This window comes from Nanorana parkeri, unplaced genomic scaffold, assembly GCF_000935625.1.
Source record: "Nanorana parkeri isolate BGI_ZX_2015 unplaced genomic scaffold, ASM93562v1 scaffold310, whole genome shotgun sequence".
Taxonomy (NCBI): Eukaryota; Metazoa; Chordata; class Amphibia; order Anura; family Dicroglossidae; genus Nanorana; species Nanorana parkeri.
Window position 1 is genome coordinate 1,248,492 of NW_017306578.1, and position 19,153 is coordinate 1,267,644.

The window sequence follows — 19,153 nt, forward strand, 5'->3', positions numbered from 1 at the left end:
ACCTTTCAGCTTCTATCAGGATTCGTTAGTGCTTGAGAAAGGTTGATATAGCCTGAAATGGTACCTTCTAAGATCTCATGGCATACACCAGTCTCCATGCAAATGTCTTCATATTTATCAGTCCAATAACTAAAAAAAAACATTTCTCAGTGATTTGCTTCTTTAAAGGTTATTCGGCAAAGATTTACAGGGTTATTCATGAAGGAGCCGAAGGATGCAGCCGTATCTTCGGCTAATCCTTCGGCTCTCTTCGGCAGCTGGAGTCCTTCGGTTCAGTCGAACCGAAGGGCTGCTGTACGGGCTATTCATTATACCCCATACAGAGGCCAAAGGCGGCCGAGCGGCTCAGCCAAGCCGAAGGCATATGCTAAGTGACAGCCAAAGTGGGGCGAACGGCCTGCCCCCGCCTAGTTGGAATGACAGATCAGCATCCCCAAATGACCTGGGGACGCTGATCTGTCACTAAACAATAACAATAACAATGTCACGGCCGGCTCTGCCCAGTTGTTGTTCATTGGTCGGCACTTGCTAGAAGACTCTAGCAGGTGCCAGCCAATAGGAAACAGTTGGACGGAGCTAGCTATCACTGCTAGCTCCACCCAATTAGTTTTTTAAATATCTTTATTTTTTACTTTTACTATTTGTTTACATTTGAAAAATATTTTTTCAACTTTTTTTTAAAACTCTTTTGACTGATTTTCTATTCTGCACGGTACCATGGAGGTACCCAGCGGAATAGCGGAGCCGAATGCCGCTCTGCGGCATACACCTATCCACTCACTGCCATTCGGCCCCTATGAGAATAGGGGCGAACGCCAATGAGTGAGCTGCCAGAGCTTCGGCTCAGCTGATCCTTCTGCACTTCGGCTCAGCATGTTCGGCTGACCGAAGTGCAGCCGAAGGCAGCCAATGTACGGCTGAAATCAAGCCAGAAGTGAATAGCTGAACAGCGTTCGGCTCACTTCACTTCGGCTGGGTTATTCACTCAGCTGCAGCTTTGTGAAAAACCACCTTAGACTTTGAAAACGCAAATAACTACAAAAAAGTAATTAGTCTGGGTTTTGAAAATCAATCTCTTCTTTTACAAGTGTGGAATATTTAATAAGGAATCTGCATGGAGACTGAGGCCCACATTAACTGCTTGAATAGTAATGTTGTACACTAATAGTAGGAATATGTGAGAAGTTCCCTCCAGTGTTGATTGATCACATCATTGCATTTAGTAAACAGTGATGAGATGGGTTTCCCAGCAGTTATTGCAAACTAATGAAAGCCAGAGAACAAGCTTTCTTGAATATCAGTAGCCCATATTCTGTGACAGTAAAATGTGATTAGGAAGGTTAATATCTAAAACTGACAACTGGAGTAAAGCAATAAATGGGATACAGTAGCTTCAGAATTGTTATGCATTTCTAGTATTGGGTAGGAATAAGCTGTGAACTTTGTGGTGCCTAATAAGAACTTGTTGCATATACTGGACTGGACTCAGAACCCGTGGCAATCTGCTGTAGGATTCTAAACAACACTCACATGCCTCATAGGTTAACAGAAAGGTAATTTTACCTGTGAATGAAAAGTCCATAATCTCTCTCATGTGTGGTGCTGCTCTTGGAGGTCTGTACATGATATTTCCTTGATTGATATCAGCTTGTGTAAAGTACCTTATAGGGGATCGTGGTCTCTCTTTGTGCTCCAGGGTACCTTCAAATGGATATTATTTTAGTCAAAGTTATTGTCAAGTATTTGAAAAAGTCACAATGAATAGCTTTACATTTCCATGTGTTCAGAGTATCTAATCTGCCTCTGGATGCACACATTTCTATTTTCTCTAAATGTAAGTAACCTGAATGAACGTAAATGCAGGTAAATGCATTGTGAATTACACTATTTAAAATCATTACATGCACTATTATGCATGTATATAAACACATGTATGTCACTGCCAGTGTGACTAAGGCTATAGAGGTCCAGCAGCAAATGCATCCATTGCACCCATGCTAAATTCCACCACCGCAAAAAAAGAGCAAACCTGCGATAATAATAATAATAAAAATATAAATGTAATAATATACCTCAAGCTATGTGTTTATATTATATTTATCTTATGTGACCGGTTTGACTAGTCATGACAAGAAGAGTGGAAAGAAAACAGTAAAAGTGCAATGTTATTTTGGTGAGACCTCAGTGGGAATATGTGATATGTGAGAAGAATTTCATTCAGTTGACACTTGAATGACTTATCCATTAAACTCCCTACTGTGATTCTCCACAACTTTATTAATCTTTTACTTTTAGGCAGATATTTAATTAACTTCAATAAAAAATTAGTTTGTATAAATCCTTGTTATTAGATGGTGCTTACACTTTATATTGCTTGACTCCACAGCTTCAAGCACTAAAAAAAAATACTTTGTTGCAGGGATTACCTCTTTAGTAATTGAAGCAGCCATGGAGGCATTAGTTTATCCTGTCAACATACACTGTAATGCATGATATTCTCTTCTGGGGATATCAGAATCTTTAATAACTGCTTTTGAGCAGAGTTTTAACCATTTTTATAATATGTTGTTATACAGTAGTGGGGGGGAGGGGGGGATATATTTAGTTGTAGTTTTCTTTGCATGTGAAACAGTTTGGTAGTGATTAATGTCCTTAATGTTGCCATTATAAGAAACTACTGAAATTAGATGCAAACACACATGTTCTGCCGATATCTGGATGCACCACACATGAGATCACTAAACAGAGTTTCCTGGGCTCCGCTGCCCCTCCTGCGGGCCTGGAACCGGGCATCATGGGTGTTGGTGGGAAGTTGGGGAGGAGAGAGGCGAACGTCCGTTCACCGATCTCCTTCCCATTCTATGGGACAAAGAGTGATGCGCATTGCATCACTTCCGGTCCACGAGCTGTCATTGTTCGGCTCCTGAAGCCGAGCAATAAGCTGTTGAAGTTTGATTTGCACTTCAATAGCTTATTTAAAGTGGAAAGCTGATACTAGGTGTCTATTGGACCCCCAGTATCACCTGAAAGAGGACCTGTCACTACCAATATGCTATTCACATAAACACGCGTCGGGTGCGCCTACGTATGGAAATGTTGATCGCGCTACACATGTTGGGTATCGCCGCACACGCCAGAGTACTGCTAGGGACAATATTTATGCGTATCTCTAAACTGATGACCTGTAGGGGCCCCTAACGCATTGTCTATGTACTTTTTGGGGTACTGAATTTTGTTGCCATTTTCACAGATGCACACAATGTTTAACCTGGGCATGTTGGGTATTCATTTACTCGTCATAACCTCATATTTTATATATTTTAAAAAACATATTTGTATAATATTGTGTTTTGGGGCACTAAATTTAACTTAAGTGCATTTGTTACCTAATTTTTGGATTTGATAAAGAGTTTTCACTAATATCTAGGAACATAGATAATTACATAAAAGTTATTTGATTTCTCCAATTACTGGAGTTTCCATGTAAGGATAACTAGTTCCAGTGAATGCAGTAGAAAGGAATCTACCTGTTAGGCAAAAAGTCATTTCTGCACTCACCTTCATTGGACTGTAAGGGGACAGTTATATTATAGACTATTTTTTCACTTGGGCTCTCAGCATCAACAAACGAAAGAAAATGGGATCCAATCACTGTCATGCGGTCTTCAAGGGCCTGTAAAATATATACATATTGTTGCTGAACAAGCAATTTTAGGTTATTTACTCCAAGTTCCTGAGACAGAAGTTTCTGGGTTTTTTTTTTACAGCTATTAGGAGACCAAGTTCTCTAAGGCTCCAGAAGAGATTAAGTCACTAGTATATAATCAATTCAGGCAGAGCTATATCACACATGTTCATGCATTCATTTTAGAATGTGCTTGGTAAGTTTTAACTATAAAGATAAATCTCATCAACCTACAATATTTCCCAGCGCTGACAATAGTTATTAATACGTATTCCCAACAAATTACAAACTGCCTTTCTTTTTTTATTTTGTTGGATCTCAAAGTTGCCTTGAGACTCTCCAGGCATGGATTCCTGCAGGGCAGGATAAAATGTATTTGGAAAAAAATCTATTCAATTAATTGGACACGATGACTGAAAAAGAAACAACCTTTTAAACACAACAGTTGTTTTTATATTTTAAAAGACAAACTTAGACATGTAGTTTAGCACTGCCTTAACAAGGTTAAATGTATCATTACTGCTACTTCAATAAAACATGACAATTACTGGTGCTCTATATTGACTGTAACTTTCTGGTTCTCACTTAAAAAAAATACAAAATCTTAGAAAATAAAAGTTGGACATATAACAGTATCATTCTTCCTGATACTTACAAGAGAAATAGACATTTTACCTCAAATATTCTTCAAATTTATTTAAAAAAAAACCATCATCCATAATGAGTTCATTAACCAGTTGACATCCGCGGTGTTAAACCCCCTTCCCATCCAGGCCATTTTTCAGTATTCAGCGCTGCGGTACTTTGACTCAATGACATTTTTTTGCCTCAAGGAATCCTGCTTAAGTTCCACTGTAATAATGATGATTTTTATTATATATACTCTATTTACAAATAGTGCCCAAACACTATATACATGTGCTAGGGCTGATTATCGTTGAATATCAGAGGTATAAGAAGATTGCAAGAAAATTATCATTGATGCTCATCTCTAGGTGTATTACATAACATATCAAATTTAATTATAGAAGATAGCAGCAACGGTGTAACTATTTCCATGACAGCCTATGAGGCCGCTATGGGGCCTAGAGTCAAGGGGGTTAGGCCCACTTCTAAAAAGGGACTGTAAAAAAAAAAAAATATTTACTGCTCGAAAGGAACCATTTTCTGAACAGAGAATGCAAATTTACCTACCTAACCAAGCAAGCACTCCTCTACTTTGAAACATAGCACACAACTTAGGAGGAGAAAACTGCGTAGGCTAGCCCTGCCTGCATCTGTGTACTGTGGAGTGACCAATTTAGACTGTCTCTCTACAACTTGAAAGTTTGCCTTTACAGTGTACAAGGGTACCAATAGAAGCCCTCATTCACACTAAGGATTTCCCCATTCATTTCTATGGCCATGTTCCCATCTGAGTGTTTTGTCGCTTGCAGCAAAACTCCAGTCGCTGGAAAAAAGTACATGAGCTTCTTTTCAGCAGATTCTGCGCTTCTTGGCCCCATAGACCTCAGTGGAAGCGCTCAAAAATGGGTATTTCCTGCATTTTTGGACACTTTTGCACATTTTTACATGCATTTGCCCATTCACATCAATGTGGCACGATTTGCTCAGCGAAATGTGCAACTTTATGTACGCGCATAAAAAAAAACATGGATATTTGATGTTGCTCAGGTGTGAATAAGGGCTTATAGTCTTTCCACCTCTGACCACCAGCATTATTCATATGTAAAGTAAAAAGGTACATGCATTATGTGACTGATGGGGCCCAATAGATATTTTGCTATTATGCCTTTTGATCGCTAGGTATATCATGAATAGAGACACATCTGTCCCTTCTCCACGATTTTAAAAAAAGGTTCCCAATCCAACCCCACTCATAATGTGTATTTTATTCAAAGAACATCTATCATTTTTTCTTTGTGAAGGTTTATTTTAACTTACAGTCATGTGAAGAGAAGCTCCAGGAGAAAGCTGTGGTGCACCAGGGTGGTTTGGCAGAATGCCAATATTAAACATGTGCCTATCCTGGGGTGCCTGAGTTGTTGTGGCACTGGAAATCTAAAAGTTGATAGACAGTGTAAAACATCATCTCATGTCAATTAAACAGATCAAACCACTGCATAACATACATACTAAATATATTTGAAAAGGCAATTGTTTAAAACATTTTAAAAGTTCATTTGATCACATTTAGCAATGCTATTTAAATGCCCCAAAATAAAGGATAAAGCCAGGAATCTTACTTCTAAAGATGGGCATTTTATAAAAGCCTTCGGCCTTGTTCACACCAAAAGCGGGTGCGTTCCAAAGCGGTAGCTGCTGGAACGCACCGCAATCGCTAAGAAACTTTCCCAGCGTTTCGAACATGTGGCAAGACTTTGCCAGCGTTCCGTTCCACTGCAAGCGCAAAAAATGGGGCTTGCTCTATTTTTTGCGTTTGCAGTGGAACGCAACGCTGGCAAAGTTTTGCCACACGTTTAATCGCACTGCGGGCAGGGGAAGTGCTGGCCATGTATAGGGCCAGCACTTCCGTTCATAGCTTACCACAGCATGATCTAATAAACCTTAATGTGCATAGCCTTTGGAAGGAAAACACTAATCTATAAAACAACATATGCCATATCATAATTACTTTTTGACAATTAAGAACAAATTCTCATTATACCACCTTGTGGGAATTATTTAACACTATATTGTAATCAAAATCAACAGGGAAACATTATTTCTGGCTACTTTCATGTTTTTAAATAATTTAATACACCGCTAGTTTCAATGGCACATAAACACAGACAGCATGCTGGGTGTTGAGTTTATGAAAGGATTAATTCTGAGACTCAATCCATTAATTAGTGCCTAATACCCAACAGTAGTCAAGAAATGACAACTTTATTGCAAAAAAGCGGTAGTACTCCTTCAGTTCTACACTGATTGGGGAAGAACTACTATGTTCCAAACTTTAGAGTGCAACAGTGGAGATATTACCCTGAGCAGTCTCTAATATCCCAGGAAAGGTCAAACTAAAGTAGGTTACAATTCATTTCCCTGTCACTTTTTATAAATCACCCTCTAAAAGCCCATTCCAGGACTATATGGCCTCATTCACACTAGCAGTGGCATACTTGTGATGAAGGGACATTTCTAAATGCAGGCAATGATTTTAAATGGTACAACCCATACTGTTCATTTACTTGCATATAAGTGTGTTCAGTTTAGCTGTGTTTGGGGGAAAATGGAACTCTGTGCACCCTGGGGCAGATTAGATACTGTAAACATAAGTAAACATGTGTAAATGCATTTAAGCACATGAATATGTAATAACAGGAGAAAGTGATTTGGGAAGCATATTTGTATTTTTCAGATAATTTCTTCTGGGTTTAAAGAAACCAAATGCAGGAGGCTAGTGTAAATATAGCCTTATGGTGTAACCTATACATCACAATACAAGAAATATGGAGTATGTCTACAACTGTAAAGCAATCAGTGATTATCAACCATGGTTCTGTAGAACACTAAGGTTTTTTCAGAGGTTGCTGGGGGTTCTCTGAGCTGTGGCTGGTTGACCTTTCAATTGATAGTGCCTGAATAGTTCCGAGGTTAACATCACTTGGCAGGACCAACATCATGAACCCAATGGTCTTTTTAGCTGTCTCAAAGGGTGGCATTCTGACCACCACTGTAAGAGGTGCATTCTTCCAACTAGTCACCAAGGTAAGGGGCATTTTTCCCCACTTACCACCAATGACATGTTTTGGCAAGGATTCTCTGAGATCTTAAAACCTCTGTTAGTAAAACAGTTGAGAAAGGCTGCAAACCCTTATACCAACTTGCCAAAATGTCTAGGCAAAAAAACTGCCACTTATTAATTTATACGGTATGTAGCTTGTTATATACAGGACAGAACAACAGGCACAGTAGCAAAACTTTCTGTGCAAAAGACATTACTGCTATGTGAAAGGCACTATAAACAACTTTATTTAGGCTAAGCGATCAAGTAGACAAACTGCTGCCTTTTTTTTCTGTTTTCAATTAGTATTAATTGCGGCGCTAGCTGCGGCAGCTCCTGATCAAAGAGTGCAGGGATCCAAGATATTGTATATCAGACACCTATAAAAGTCACCATAGCCGGTAAAACCCTCCCCTAATACCAGCAAAGCAAACAGCTTTGTCAATGAAAATAGTACTTGAGGAAAAAATGAAAGAAAGATGGTCCTACAGGACAGGGCCAACCAGGAGCTATGGATTCTCACTGAACCAGACATGTTTTATATCTGACATTTAAATTAACATCAGCTTTATTTTAATAATAAAATAGCAGTTGATTTTATGTTCTTATTTAGAGTTAATTTTCCTCTGAGAGCAATGGGTAGTAAGTTCATTAAAAGAAGACAGAAGTAATTTAGGGGCATTCTACAGAAGATTTGCTTACATCTGCATTAAACATTCCCAGGTCACTCCTTATCTGTCGGAGTAATCTAGTGCGTTATTTTGCAAAATGCTATAATCATCCATACTGATGGATTATGAGAGTACAATAATCAAGAGGTCCTTGTGATAATGACTAGGATGAACTCTGTGTGCTCAAATTCCTTGAACAAACACACTCATCTCATTCTAATACTTGCTATGAACTAATGCAGGCAAAAAAGCCAAGTAGATTTCTCACCCTTACTGGAATACATTGGAAAGGCATTTCAATGTATTTTGTATGGAGGGTTAAATCCCAAGCATATCACAAACATTTTCTTTAGTTGTGAATAGAGTAGACAAATGTTAGACCCTCTCTCTCTTTTTTATTGTCTGTGTCAATGCTAGAAAACTATCCACTCATTTACTGTATTTTGCACAGGGTGCTAGACAGATCAGAAAGCAATGGGGAATCTCTTCAAAGGGGACAGATAGAAACAAAACACTACATTTGCAGTAGAATGCTGTCTACTTGTCCCATGACACCCATTCACCTAATTTCTTGCCCTGCTGTCACAAGGACAGAATGTAACCAAAAACGGGGTCACAGCCAGGAATAAAAAATGTCCAGAAGTGCTCACTCTATATGACTATCAACAAACGTTTTCAGTGGAACTGGGCTTTACTGGGTGTTTACCAATTTCACTGGAAAAGCTCATGCCAAAAGCTACTTTTCAACTTTCTAACTGGAGTCAGGAGGATCAAGAATTTTCTCACTGGCTCCTGGCTATGAGTTAAAACACACTTGCATATATACTTTAAGCACACTGAACCATTTTATTCCACTGTACAAGGAATCAAAAAGGAGTTTTCACAAGTTATGCCCATATTCAGTCAGGTTAAGACATGGTTATATCTCAAGTGGAGCATCATGTGTACAAAAATATCAACCATGGACATTGTTAAGAGGTGTATGTATCATATATCTATGAATTGCACAATATTATGTACCTGGAAGCTGAATGAGTCTCTTCCTTGTGAGTGGGGCCCTGAGTGCCGATACCATACCAGGCCCTCATTGATGTCCTGTTGTGTAAAAGAAGTGGTTGGTGTGGCAAATCTTCCATCAGGCAAACGCTGCCAGCTATCTGCTGGCCCATCCGCAGACATAGGGGCCAAAAGCACAACTTCACCTGAAAAACCATTTTATGTTAACTGACTGATTTAGGAAACACTGGAAATTCACGTGTTTTCCGATGCCATTAACATAAGGGCCAGACTATGGGGAACAGGAACACCAGATTGATCTATCATAGCATGCAGCATAGCATTTCCAATTTATACCCATAAATGCTGGCACTACATTAGGACCAAAATATATTTGAAGTTGAATGAAACAACTACAGTAAACTCCCAATTATCTGGCATCTACATGGATCAGTAGAGGCTGGGACAACTGTAGTTTCTGGTTGCTTGAGAGTTACTATTAACTCCCAAGCAACTCCATCAAACCCCTCCGCACTGCAAGAGAAAGTTCTCTCTCAGGTCCGCTCCTCTGCTCAGTGGGCGGGTGCAATAGCCAGCCTGCTATTGGCTACTGCAATGTGAAACAGCAAATAGCAGGCTGGCTATTGCTCCCCGTTGTTTACATTCAGCTGCCGACTCTGGCCAGCAGCAAGATGTAAGAAGAGAACTTCGTTAGTAAATAAATACATTTAGTTGCTAACTAAATTTTTCAGTGTGCACATATCTATCAAGCAACCGGCAAAGAAATAAAATAATCGAGGATATATTATGTCCTCAATTTTTTTGCCAGTTGCTTGAAAGTGCTGTTTGCTTGAATGCAGGATAATGGGGAATTTACTGCATCTAGTTTCTACCACTCTAGTGAGCCCTAGCATGTAATGAGAAAGAAGACTACAGTACAGGCTGAGCCTGACATAAGCAACCATAACTGATACTTTCAAGAGCCAGCCGTAAAGCTTAACAAACTTCCTTGAAATACTTTTTATGGCACAAATACGCAGTAGACATTTATTCAAAGTTATAAATACAACCAAGGACACATATGTCTAATAAATAAAATATCCTTTCTCATCACATTTATATTCCAGTTATTCAGTCATGCAAACATGTACACTTGGTCCAATAAATAAAGGCCAATATAAGTAATATCCCACAAAAAGCTTATCTTAGCAGTTATCTTTCTAGTTGCTTTCTTGTTCCCATCTTTCTGAACACCTGTTGCATTATACATCTCTCATAAGGAAAACATTAAGCAGAGGATTCCTAATGTACACGGTTTCCTCAAAATGTTAATTGCTATAATTACATTTTTCCCCAAAGAGTCTTTTAGAAGTCACTTGATGATTTCAGCTATGCTTGTTGGCTGTGGCAGTGTCTTACCAGCTTCCTGTTTTCTGCCTTTAAGGTTAAACAACTGCTGAAACACCTTTTGTGTTATGCACCTTTCACAAAGAAAAAGGCTAAGCAATGGTTTCATAATATATATAAATTCTTGAAAATGTTCAGCAGTATTAGCCACTTCAGTTTCAGCATTTGTTTACCCTTTATGGACCTAAGCAATTTTCACAATTCATCTAAGCAAACATCATTATTTTCATAAATTCCCCAAGCACAATGCCCCCCAACCCCCCAAATTGCTTTAACACTGATATCAGGATGCAGAGCTTGCAGTGATACCACACACACCCACGGTTCACACTGCCCTGTCTCCCCCAAAATGGGATTGGTAATATGTGCATGTGTGATAGTGATACCATGTTGGGAAGTATCTGCTGCTACCAAGCATGTGTGAAATATTGCTGCCACTTTGGCGTAGAGTGGATAGTGTGAACCACAAACGCAAAATTTTTAATAGACCCACAGATTGTGGGGATTTATGCCAGACTGGTAGTGACCTCAGAGATAGTACATTACTGGGCATGCACAATATAGGGGCAGTACTGCTTATATGTTGCAGCCATATCAGCTCATCTTAATAGCACAATGACCTGCCATAGTTGACAGAACCCACACACCATCTTGGAGAAGCCCAAAGGGGTGAGGATATTATTTAAAAATTGGCCCTTTCGAAGAAACATTTTTGAATGAAACTATTATTTGTCTCTATCCAACTAGTCTGCATGCTACAGTAATATAATTATTAACCTAAAATCAGCATTTCAACATTTACTTCTTGTATTTTTATATGGTGTGTATGTGTATATATATATATATATGTATATATATATATAATATTTGTTTTTTTAAATGAAAAATATTGAAAATTATGGTTAATATTTACTTATTAGTTATGAACATAATATATACAAATAAAGCTATATATTCCCTAATTGCTTGCCTTAGGCTAAAAACGCCATTATGGTGCGTATGAATGTGCTTGTAGATCTCTGAGATCTTTCATTAACGTCACGTCACAATCAGTAGTTACCATATTTTGGGTGTTCATTTGTTATTGTGTATAAGATTTCAGAGTCAGCAGCACCAAATGCCCTAGTCTGCAGAAGTCTATTTGAAATCTGAAGCATTCCTCCTTCTGGAACCCATACAGCAGAGTTTAATACAAGTTGAAGTCCTCCATTTATCTGTCAGAAGAAGAGAAAAAGAGGAATCAGTTCATCATTCACATTTAACTATGTTAACTTTGCTGATACGGGCTATTTCTATGTATAAAAATGAATTCATTAAAATGCTAATTATAAAACTTTCCTGTAATCCTTGATAATACAGCCAATGCAAGTTCCAGTGAATACATTAGAATAACTTAAAACTGCCCTTAGTACTTTATGCTTTGTAAAAGGACAACTTTAAGCTTCAATTTATACGAATGCTAATCAAACCCAAAGCTCTAAAATAAGGTTAAAGTAGACAGAGGACCAATCAATAAAACTCAGCTCCCAAGCTCCCTCACCTTAGGCTAGGATTGCATGGTCTCTGTCTGGCTACCAGGAGCATTAAAGGATGTTTCATATCGTTAAATATTGCAGAGTGTATTGTTTTTTTCTTCAGACAGACTCAAATTTGTTGTGAAAAAATAGGAGCAAAAAGTAGAGCCGTCTATATAATAAGCAAATATGGAGACCTAATATTGGTAATATACTGCACATATATCATTACAAACCATAAACAGAAACAAAGCTTTTAAAACATGAGCATACTTTGATAAGATTATTTACATTACACTGATCTCTTTCACATTTATGTCTAAAGACATTCAAATTAAAGGAGAACTATGGGGTTAGGGCCTTTCCCCATAGTTCTCCTAAGGTTAATGGGAGCACACAAACTAGCGTCCTCCCGTCACCCTAAGCTACAGATCGCGGTATACTGAGACGCCGCAGCTGAAACGGATCCCGACAATTATGTCTGGATCCGCCCAGCTGCGTGAGTGACAGCTGGCTCTGCCTATCTAGAGGCAGAACCAGCTGTACCCGCCCCCTCCCCTGTCTGTTCCACCAGTCAGCGCTGGATGATCGGAGCGGGGAGGGGGGAATCCAGTCCCTCCCCTGTCACAGCTCTCTGCCGTGACAGGATGGAGAAGTGAGCGAACGCCGGTATGTGTTCGCTCACTTCCCGATCTACTGAGCCGACCTGTGACAGTTTCATTGTCACAGGTCAGCTAGAACTATGAGGATGAGTGAAAAGCACCTCACCTCCTTTAAGTCTTTGCTGATGTAGAGTTCACTGCACTGTCACAATGGAGCCAACATGTGTGACCCAGAACCAAAGTGCTGTAGGGACTTTTATTTCTCATTATTTTTATGTAACTGCTTAGGTCTTTAAAAAGCGCAAGAGGGCCTGATGTGCACATTTGCAGAGCCCCCCTACTTTCTTACACATTCTCCCTCTCTGTCTATCTATCTATCTATCTATCTATCTATCTATCTATCTAATCTATTTATCTATCTCTTGATCTATCTATCTATCTATCTGTCCCTATAGATAGATGCTTTCTGTGTTGAAGCAGTAGTCTCCGTACAGAGGTCTGAAACACCCTCACGGAGTAAGGGCTCTCCAATCAGAGGGAAGAATGTGTGTTTGTTGATTGCAGAGTTACAGATCGAACTAAGCAAGATGTGTGCTAAGCCTCTGCAGAGAGCCCACTGGTCCGACACAGAGAACAAGGGTCTTTCTTTAGAGCATGCTGGCAAAGGACAGGCTTTTCTACTCAAGCTGTAAATACTTTATAAAGAAAGTAAACTGTAAAACTTTGCACGCCTTTTGTTTTAATGCCCTTGGAATGTAATTTGTTAATTTAAACTGAGAATTCACTAGGGCTTTTTTTGCATGAAAAAGTGCACTACATTGCATGTGAAATGAACAAAACTGCACTTAAAAGTGTACATTAAACTGCATGGGTTTTCACAGAAGTCTAATTGAGGCTAGAACTACACAAGAGATTTAAATCACTTGTTAGGGATTTAACTCCTTGTTGACTGCCTAGATTGTCACACACCGATGTCAACTGAGGCATCAGTCACCGTATGATTAACTCTTTTTAACAAGTGATTAAAATGCCAAGTGTCGTCTCAGCCTAAGAGTGGTCAATTAAAGTCATTGAGATGCAGATACAGACCCTCCAACATGATCCACTTGATTAGGTGCAAAACACTCTTCTCCTGATCACCTCTCTACATTATGGAATACACTCACCTGAGTTTATGAAAATACACATTTGAAGTGTCTTTCTAAATGCCACGTGCGTGTAATCAGAAAGGAAGGGACATAATCAGAAGCCGAGTGTTTTGTACCTAATGGAGTGGGCCACAATGAAGGGTCTGCACGTGTCTTGTTGAGAATAACAAGTGCTGGGACATCTGCCACCATCTTTAAGCGACTCAGCCAACTCTAATTGACCACATTGGGAACCCCTACATGGTCCAATTCTCAGCAGTTTTTTGAAGGTGGTGTCCATCGTGTCATGCCAGAATTTAATTGTGAATGACCGCCCTAATTAACACTGCCACCAAGGAGCTTACAGCATGCCCCTGCCAGTTTTGTTTATACTGTTTAGTGTAGTATAGCTTCAGAATAACACTATTTCTCTGTTGTTAGATTTAAACCCTTCAGGTAACAACCCATGTTGATAACTTGTTTTTAAGTGTGCATACTTCAGGGCTATCAGTGTCTGGTCTGTCTGTCTGTCTATTTCTCCCATACTAAGTCCAAATACAACATGACATAATAATCTGAAAAATGCTTCAATTATATTTTTCAACTGGGTTAGATGCCCTAGCCCTATATTCTGTTATATTGATCTACACAAAAACAAACAGCAATGCATTGAGGCACCTGACAGTTATGAGCAGAAACAAAGGAAAATGTCATCACCGTAACTGATGCCCTTACCCGTTTTTATTACCATTGCAGTAAACAATATAGTGTGGAACCAGGGATTGATCATCCTGTATGCTCAATATTGAATCCTGATAGAATGCTTCAGTGCATCTGAGCTTAACCCAGTAACAGTATCTATAAATGTGATACATAAATGCTGTGCAATAATACCATTGAATATACAGTGCTCTGGCCAGCCAGTTCTCAAGTGGCACACTCATAAACCTTCATTAAACCATTACCAACTAAAAGTGCTATTCAAGTTCATTGAGCAGAAATCCAATTTCTTTCAAGTAGTCACAATCCATGCAGTCCTTTAAGATTATGTGATTAAGTAAGAGTATGACAGGAATAGCCAAAAAGTTTTTACTTTTATCCATTATAACTGGCCTCTGGGAAATATGGAACATAAATACTACAGATGAATAGCTTCCACACCTCATTAATTATATCAGAGTGTATGCCTCCTTTCTGTGTGTAAAGATTGTACGCCTTTTTTTAAAGGACTAGACATATGGGAGCTGCCAATACTGTCCTATTCATGAAGGTGCATGCTTTAGTGCTGTAGTAAAGTCGCTAAGATAAGGATAACAGTGCTGTAGTATGCACCTTCAAAAGCATGTCAGCAATGATGATGGCCAAAAGTTTAATGTCTTATGTGCCTAAAGCACATAAGTCATTAAGCGAAGAAAGTCAAGTTCATGTGGATATAATGAAGCAATTTGTTATTAATATGGAACTGAACTCTGGAAGATGAACCCAAAAAGGCAGGCAGAGGGGAAATGTATTGTCAGCAGTATTGTATGTGATCTCCCTGCAACTGATCTTTTCTCATTACTGACTTACATTGCCTTGTTCTTAGCGGTGCCTCTTTGTGAAGACAGCCATACTAGAGAAAATATTTTTGCTACCTCATGTCAGAAGCTTCAGAAAGAAAAACAGTAAGCATCACCAAATCTCACTCCAAATCTCATGAGACTAGCAGTCAAGAGGCAGCGGTGCCTAGGCAGCCTAACATACCAGGAAGCCTCACATACCAGGAAGCACATTTATTTTTAGGAGGAATTTATTTAATATATTACATTGATTTTTTAATTATTTTATCCCTATAATATAGCAAATCTTCACTTTTTCATTTAAGTTCCACTTTAAATAAGCCCAATAATGTAGTTCTTGTATAGCTCTGACCTACTTAGCATTTGCAGATTTCTTGATGTCACTATGTAAAATGTGTGATATATGTTCAAATAGTAAAACAAATTGCAATACAAGTGAATTTTATTTTCCTAAAATAAATACCTTTTCAGCCACTTTGATATGAAAGAGGATATTTTGAAAGTAGTACCCATCATTAAACTGAAAGAGAATGATGTCACCCTGACTGTCAGAGCCATCATGGTTATAATGGAGCACTCCATTTTTAATATCATCGAGCCGGAACTTATGGACGGGTGTATTCCCCGGTGGTATAACCAGCTGTCCATGTTTAGGAGACTCGAGAACAATAACTACAACATCTTGAGGATTATCATCATCTCTCAGGTCTAAAACAGAATTGGTAAGAGCTCCAATTTCTCCCCTGCCAACTAGCAGAGTTTCCTTCCTTAGGATGTACGGTGCCTGATGTAAAACAAAATGCAAACATAATCAGCAAATGGGAAATGTTATAAGTAAAAACACATCAGCTATAAAGAGGACTTTAACTTAATGAGAACTATGGCCCAACCTGTTTTGGTCATAGTTCTCTTTAGGGTCACAGGAGGACATTTTCTATGTCCTCCTGTGACCCAAAACTCAGCATGTAGCGGGCTATTGCCCGCAATATGCTGAGCTTTAGGGTCCCAAGAGGACATTTTCTATGTCCTCCTGTGACCCAACACTCAGCATGTAGCGGGCTATTGCCTGCAATATGCTGACAGCGCAGAGCCTCGTTGCACCCGGGAAAGATCGGAATCCACCCAGCCACCTGATTGACAGCTGGGAGGCAGTACCAGCTGTGCCCGCCCCCTCCCTCGTCTGTCCTTCCAGTCAGAGCTGGAGGAACAGAGAGGGGAGGGGGGAAATCCTGCTGGAGCGGTGACTAACAGTCAGCTCTAATTATGGGGATGAGTGTATTTAATTCTCCCCATAATTCTCCTTTAAATCTAAGAAAGAGAGCTTACATGTTTTTCAAGTTATATAATTGGACAAAATTAAAACATGGTTGTCATGTAATACTAATATTTTGATTGAAATTATTTGTGCTTGAGCCTTACTAAATACTGAACTGTAATGTACTATTATGTTAAGTTGATATCACATATGTATAACTCACATTTAACAGGTCAACTGTAAAATGCATACATAAGTGCAAAGTGCAAAACTTTGGTAAGAGTTATCACCCTAAAATTAATGTAAACATTTAAAAACAGAAACAGGTGATGCAGGTTGGGGAATTTTTTAAGTTAATATGTTACAGTTTTAGAAGAACACGTTATTTCTGATATTAATGGATACTTGCATCTAGATGACAACAGATGTATGTGATTGTGCTCTAAAGTGGACTTTGTATAACTATGTAAAGCCTGCTTATCTGCAGTCCCCCCACCCCCACCCCCCATGTAAAAACTAAACAGAAAGGGGTTAAAAACTGAAAGAAAAGTATAAAAACACCTACCTTACATTCCAGCTATGGGCTTCCCTAGGTTAAGGCAAGGTCCCCTGGTCTGCTTACAAGAGCTCTGGAAAGTGGAGGATCCCAAATCCTGTAACAATGCATTTCTGCACAGTGCTGGAGCTAGATTTGGGATGACCAATTTTCCCAGGATGCTGCATATTACTAGAGTCTACAGGAAGTCATTGGAAGCTGGGTGTAAGGTAAAATGTTTATTTTTTCTTACAAACTGTTTTTATGCCTTTCCCTGAGCAATCAAATGCTGGGAGGTTGCCAAAAAGGAGTACTTGCATTTTTATGTCATTTTGCCTGTAAAAAGTCTATTAGATAGCAAATTAAGGTGGGTGCTATTTAGTGGTTAATTGTGTTTATATCACCTTTGTTGACACTGCTTGCACATTGATGGCTTTTGGTTGTGAGTAGAGCTGACCATCGCTGACTTTTAAGGTGAAGAAGCCACTCCTGTATACAAGAAAAATATAGTCAGAATAATGTATATTGTTTAGTTGTTTGATGGTTATCCATGTTTTGGAAGTGCAGACCTTCCTGCCACAGTGACAGTGTTGTCACTGGGACAGTGAATGAAGGGATATTTTCTCAGTGACAGGCAGCAATAAAAAAAACAGGCAAGGGTTCAAAACATTCTCTATCCAAAACTAAAAACTAAATCCCATACCTGACTGCCCTCACACACACACAAAAACATAACCTGAACTATAAACTAATTCTTAACCTATATCTAAACTCAAGAAGTGCATTTTCTGCAAGCACAGAGAATACAAGATGATCCTGTCTGAAATGTTGTTTCCTTGTAACTTCCTGTGCACTGATCTGAAATCTCAGATAATTATATCTGCCTTCCCAGCTATCTTTGCCTAACTACAGAGCACATACACTCTATGTAGTAATGAGAGGGGGAGGTGTTTGCAGTCAAAATCAGGAGAGCAGCCTAGCGTGACAATGCTGCTCCTCCATAGATACAGTACAGTGAGTAAGGACTAGAAACTGGGACAGAAAGTGTGCTATTGGCAGGTCATCAGATGAAAATAAAGGGAAAAATAACAGTGAAAAAAGATAACCAATCCAGTTACCGCATCTAAGGACTGCTGAGCTGCAATATTTGAAATTTGTATTTTCAGGTTTAGATACCGCTTAAATCACAACTCCTTGTCTAGCAGAATACTTAGGGGGTTATTCACAAAGAAGCCGAAGGATCCAGCCATAGCTTCGGCTGATCCTTCGGCTCTCTTCGGCTGCCGGAGCCCTTCGGTTCAGTTGAACGGAAGGGCTGCTGTACGGGCTATTTACCATAGCCTGTACAGCAGCCAAAGGCGGTCTCAGCCGAGCCGAAGTGACACCCGAACCTTTTTTTAAAACTTTTTTCACTGATCTTCTATTTTGCTCGGTAACACGGAGGTGAGATGAGAATAGGGGCGAACGGCAGCGAGTGAGCAGCCATAGCTTCCGCTCAGCCGATCCAGATGCTAGATTGGCTGAGTCGAAGTCCTTCTGCACTTTGGCTCAGCCGAACATGCAGAACATGTTCGGCTGACCAAAGTGCAGCCGAAGGCAGTCTATGTACGGCTGAAATCAGCCATACTGAGCCATAATGAATAGCCGAACGTTGTTCGGCTCACTTCACTTCGGTTGGGTAATTCACTCGGCTGCCTTCGGCAGCTTTGTGAATAACCCCCTTAACCTCTTGCCGTCCGCCCGTAGTAAAAAAACGGACGGACGGCACTGCAGCATCTGCGGGTTGCCGTCTCCAGACGGCAATTTTTTTCTGCTCGCGCGCGCCCCCTAGCGGGCACGCACGGGCAGAAATACATCCATTTGACCGAATAAAATGAAAGGATTGAGTTAATACAAAAAGAAGAATAGCTTTAAATCATATACATATAGTATATTAAGTGCTGTATCTCTGTGTAAACATTTAGTAAAAATAGGTTCCTAAAAAGAGAAATCTTTGTCACAGTTCTTGTTCAATGACAATGCCTAGGATAATGCACTGCAGTCACCCCTCTTTATAGACTGTACGTTTAGTATTG

General features: G+C 39.4%; 1 protein-coding gene across 1 annotated transcript in view; it reads right to left on the reverse strand.

Annotated features, from left to right (window-relative positions):
- Window positions 1-19,153, reverse strand: part of FRAS1 (Fraser extracellular matrix complex subunit 1) — a 269,028-nt gene that overhangs the window by 86,851 nt on the left and 163,024 nt on the right. Inside the window, exons 26-32 of the mRNA XM_018557898.1 lie at window positions 17,483-17,567; window positions 15,752-16,072; window positions 11,547-11,700; window positions 9,104-9,285; window positions 5,630-5,746; window positions 3,559-3,673; window positions 1,564-1,701 (exon numbers count right to left, since the gene is read on the reverse strand). Coding sequence (XP_018413400.1) covers window positions 1,564-1,701; window positions 3,559-3,673; window positions 5,630-5,746; window positions 9,104-9,285; window positions 11,547-11,700; window positions 15,752-16,072; window positions 17,483-17,567 — 1,112 coding nt within the window. The remainder of the gene's footprint in view (window positions 1-1,563; window positions 1,702-3,558; window positions 3,674-5,629; window positions 5,747-9,103; window positions 9,286-11,546; window positions 11,701-15,751; window positions 16,073-17,482; window positions 17,568-19,153) is intronic.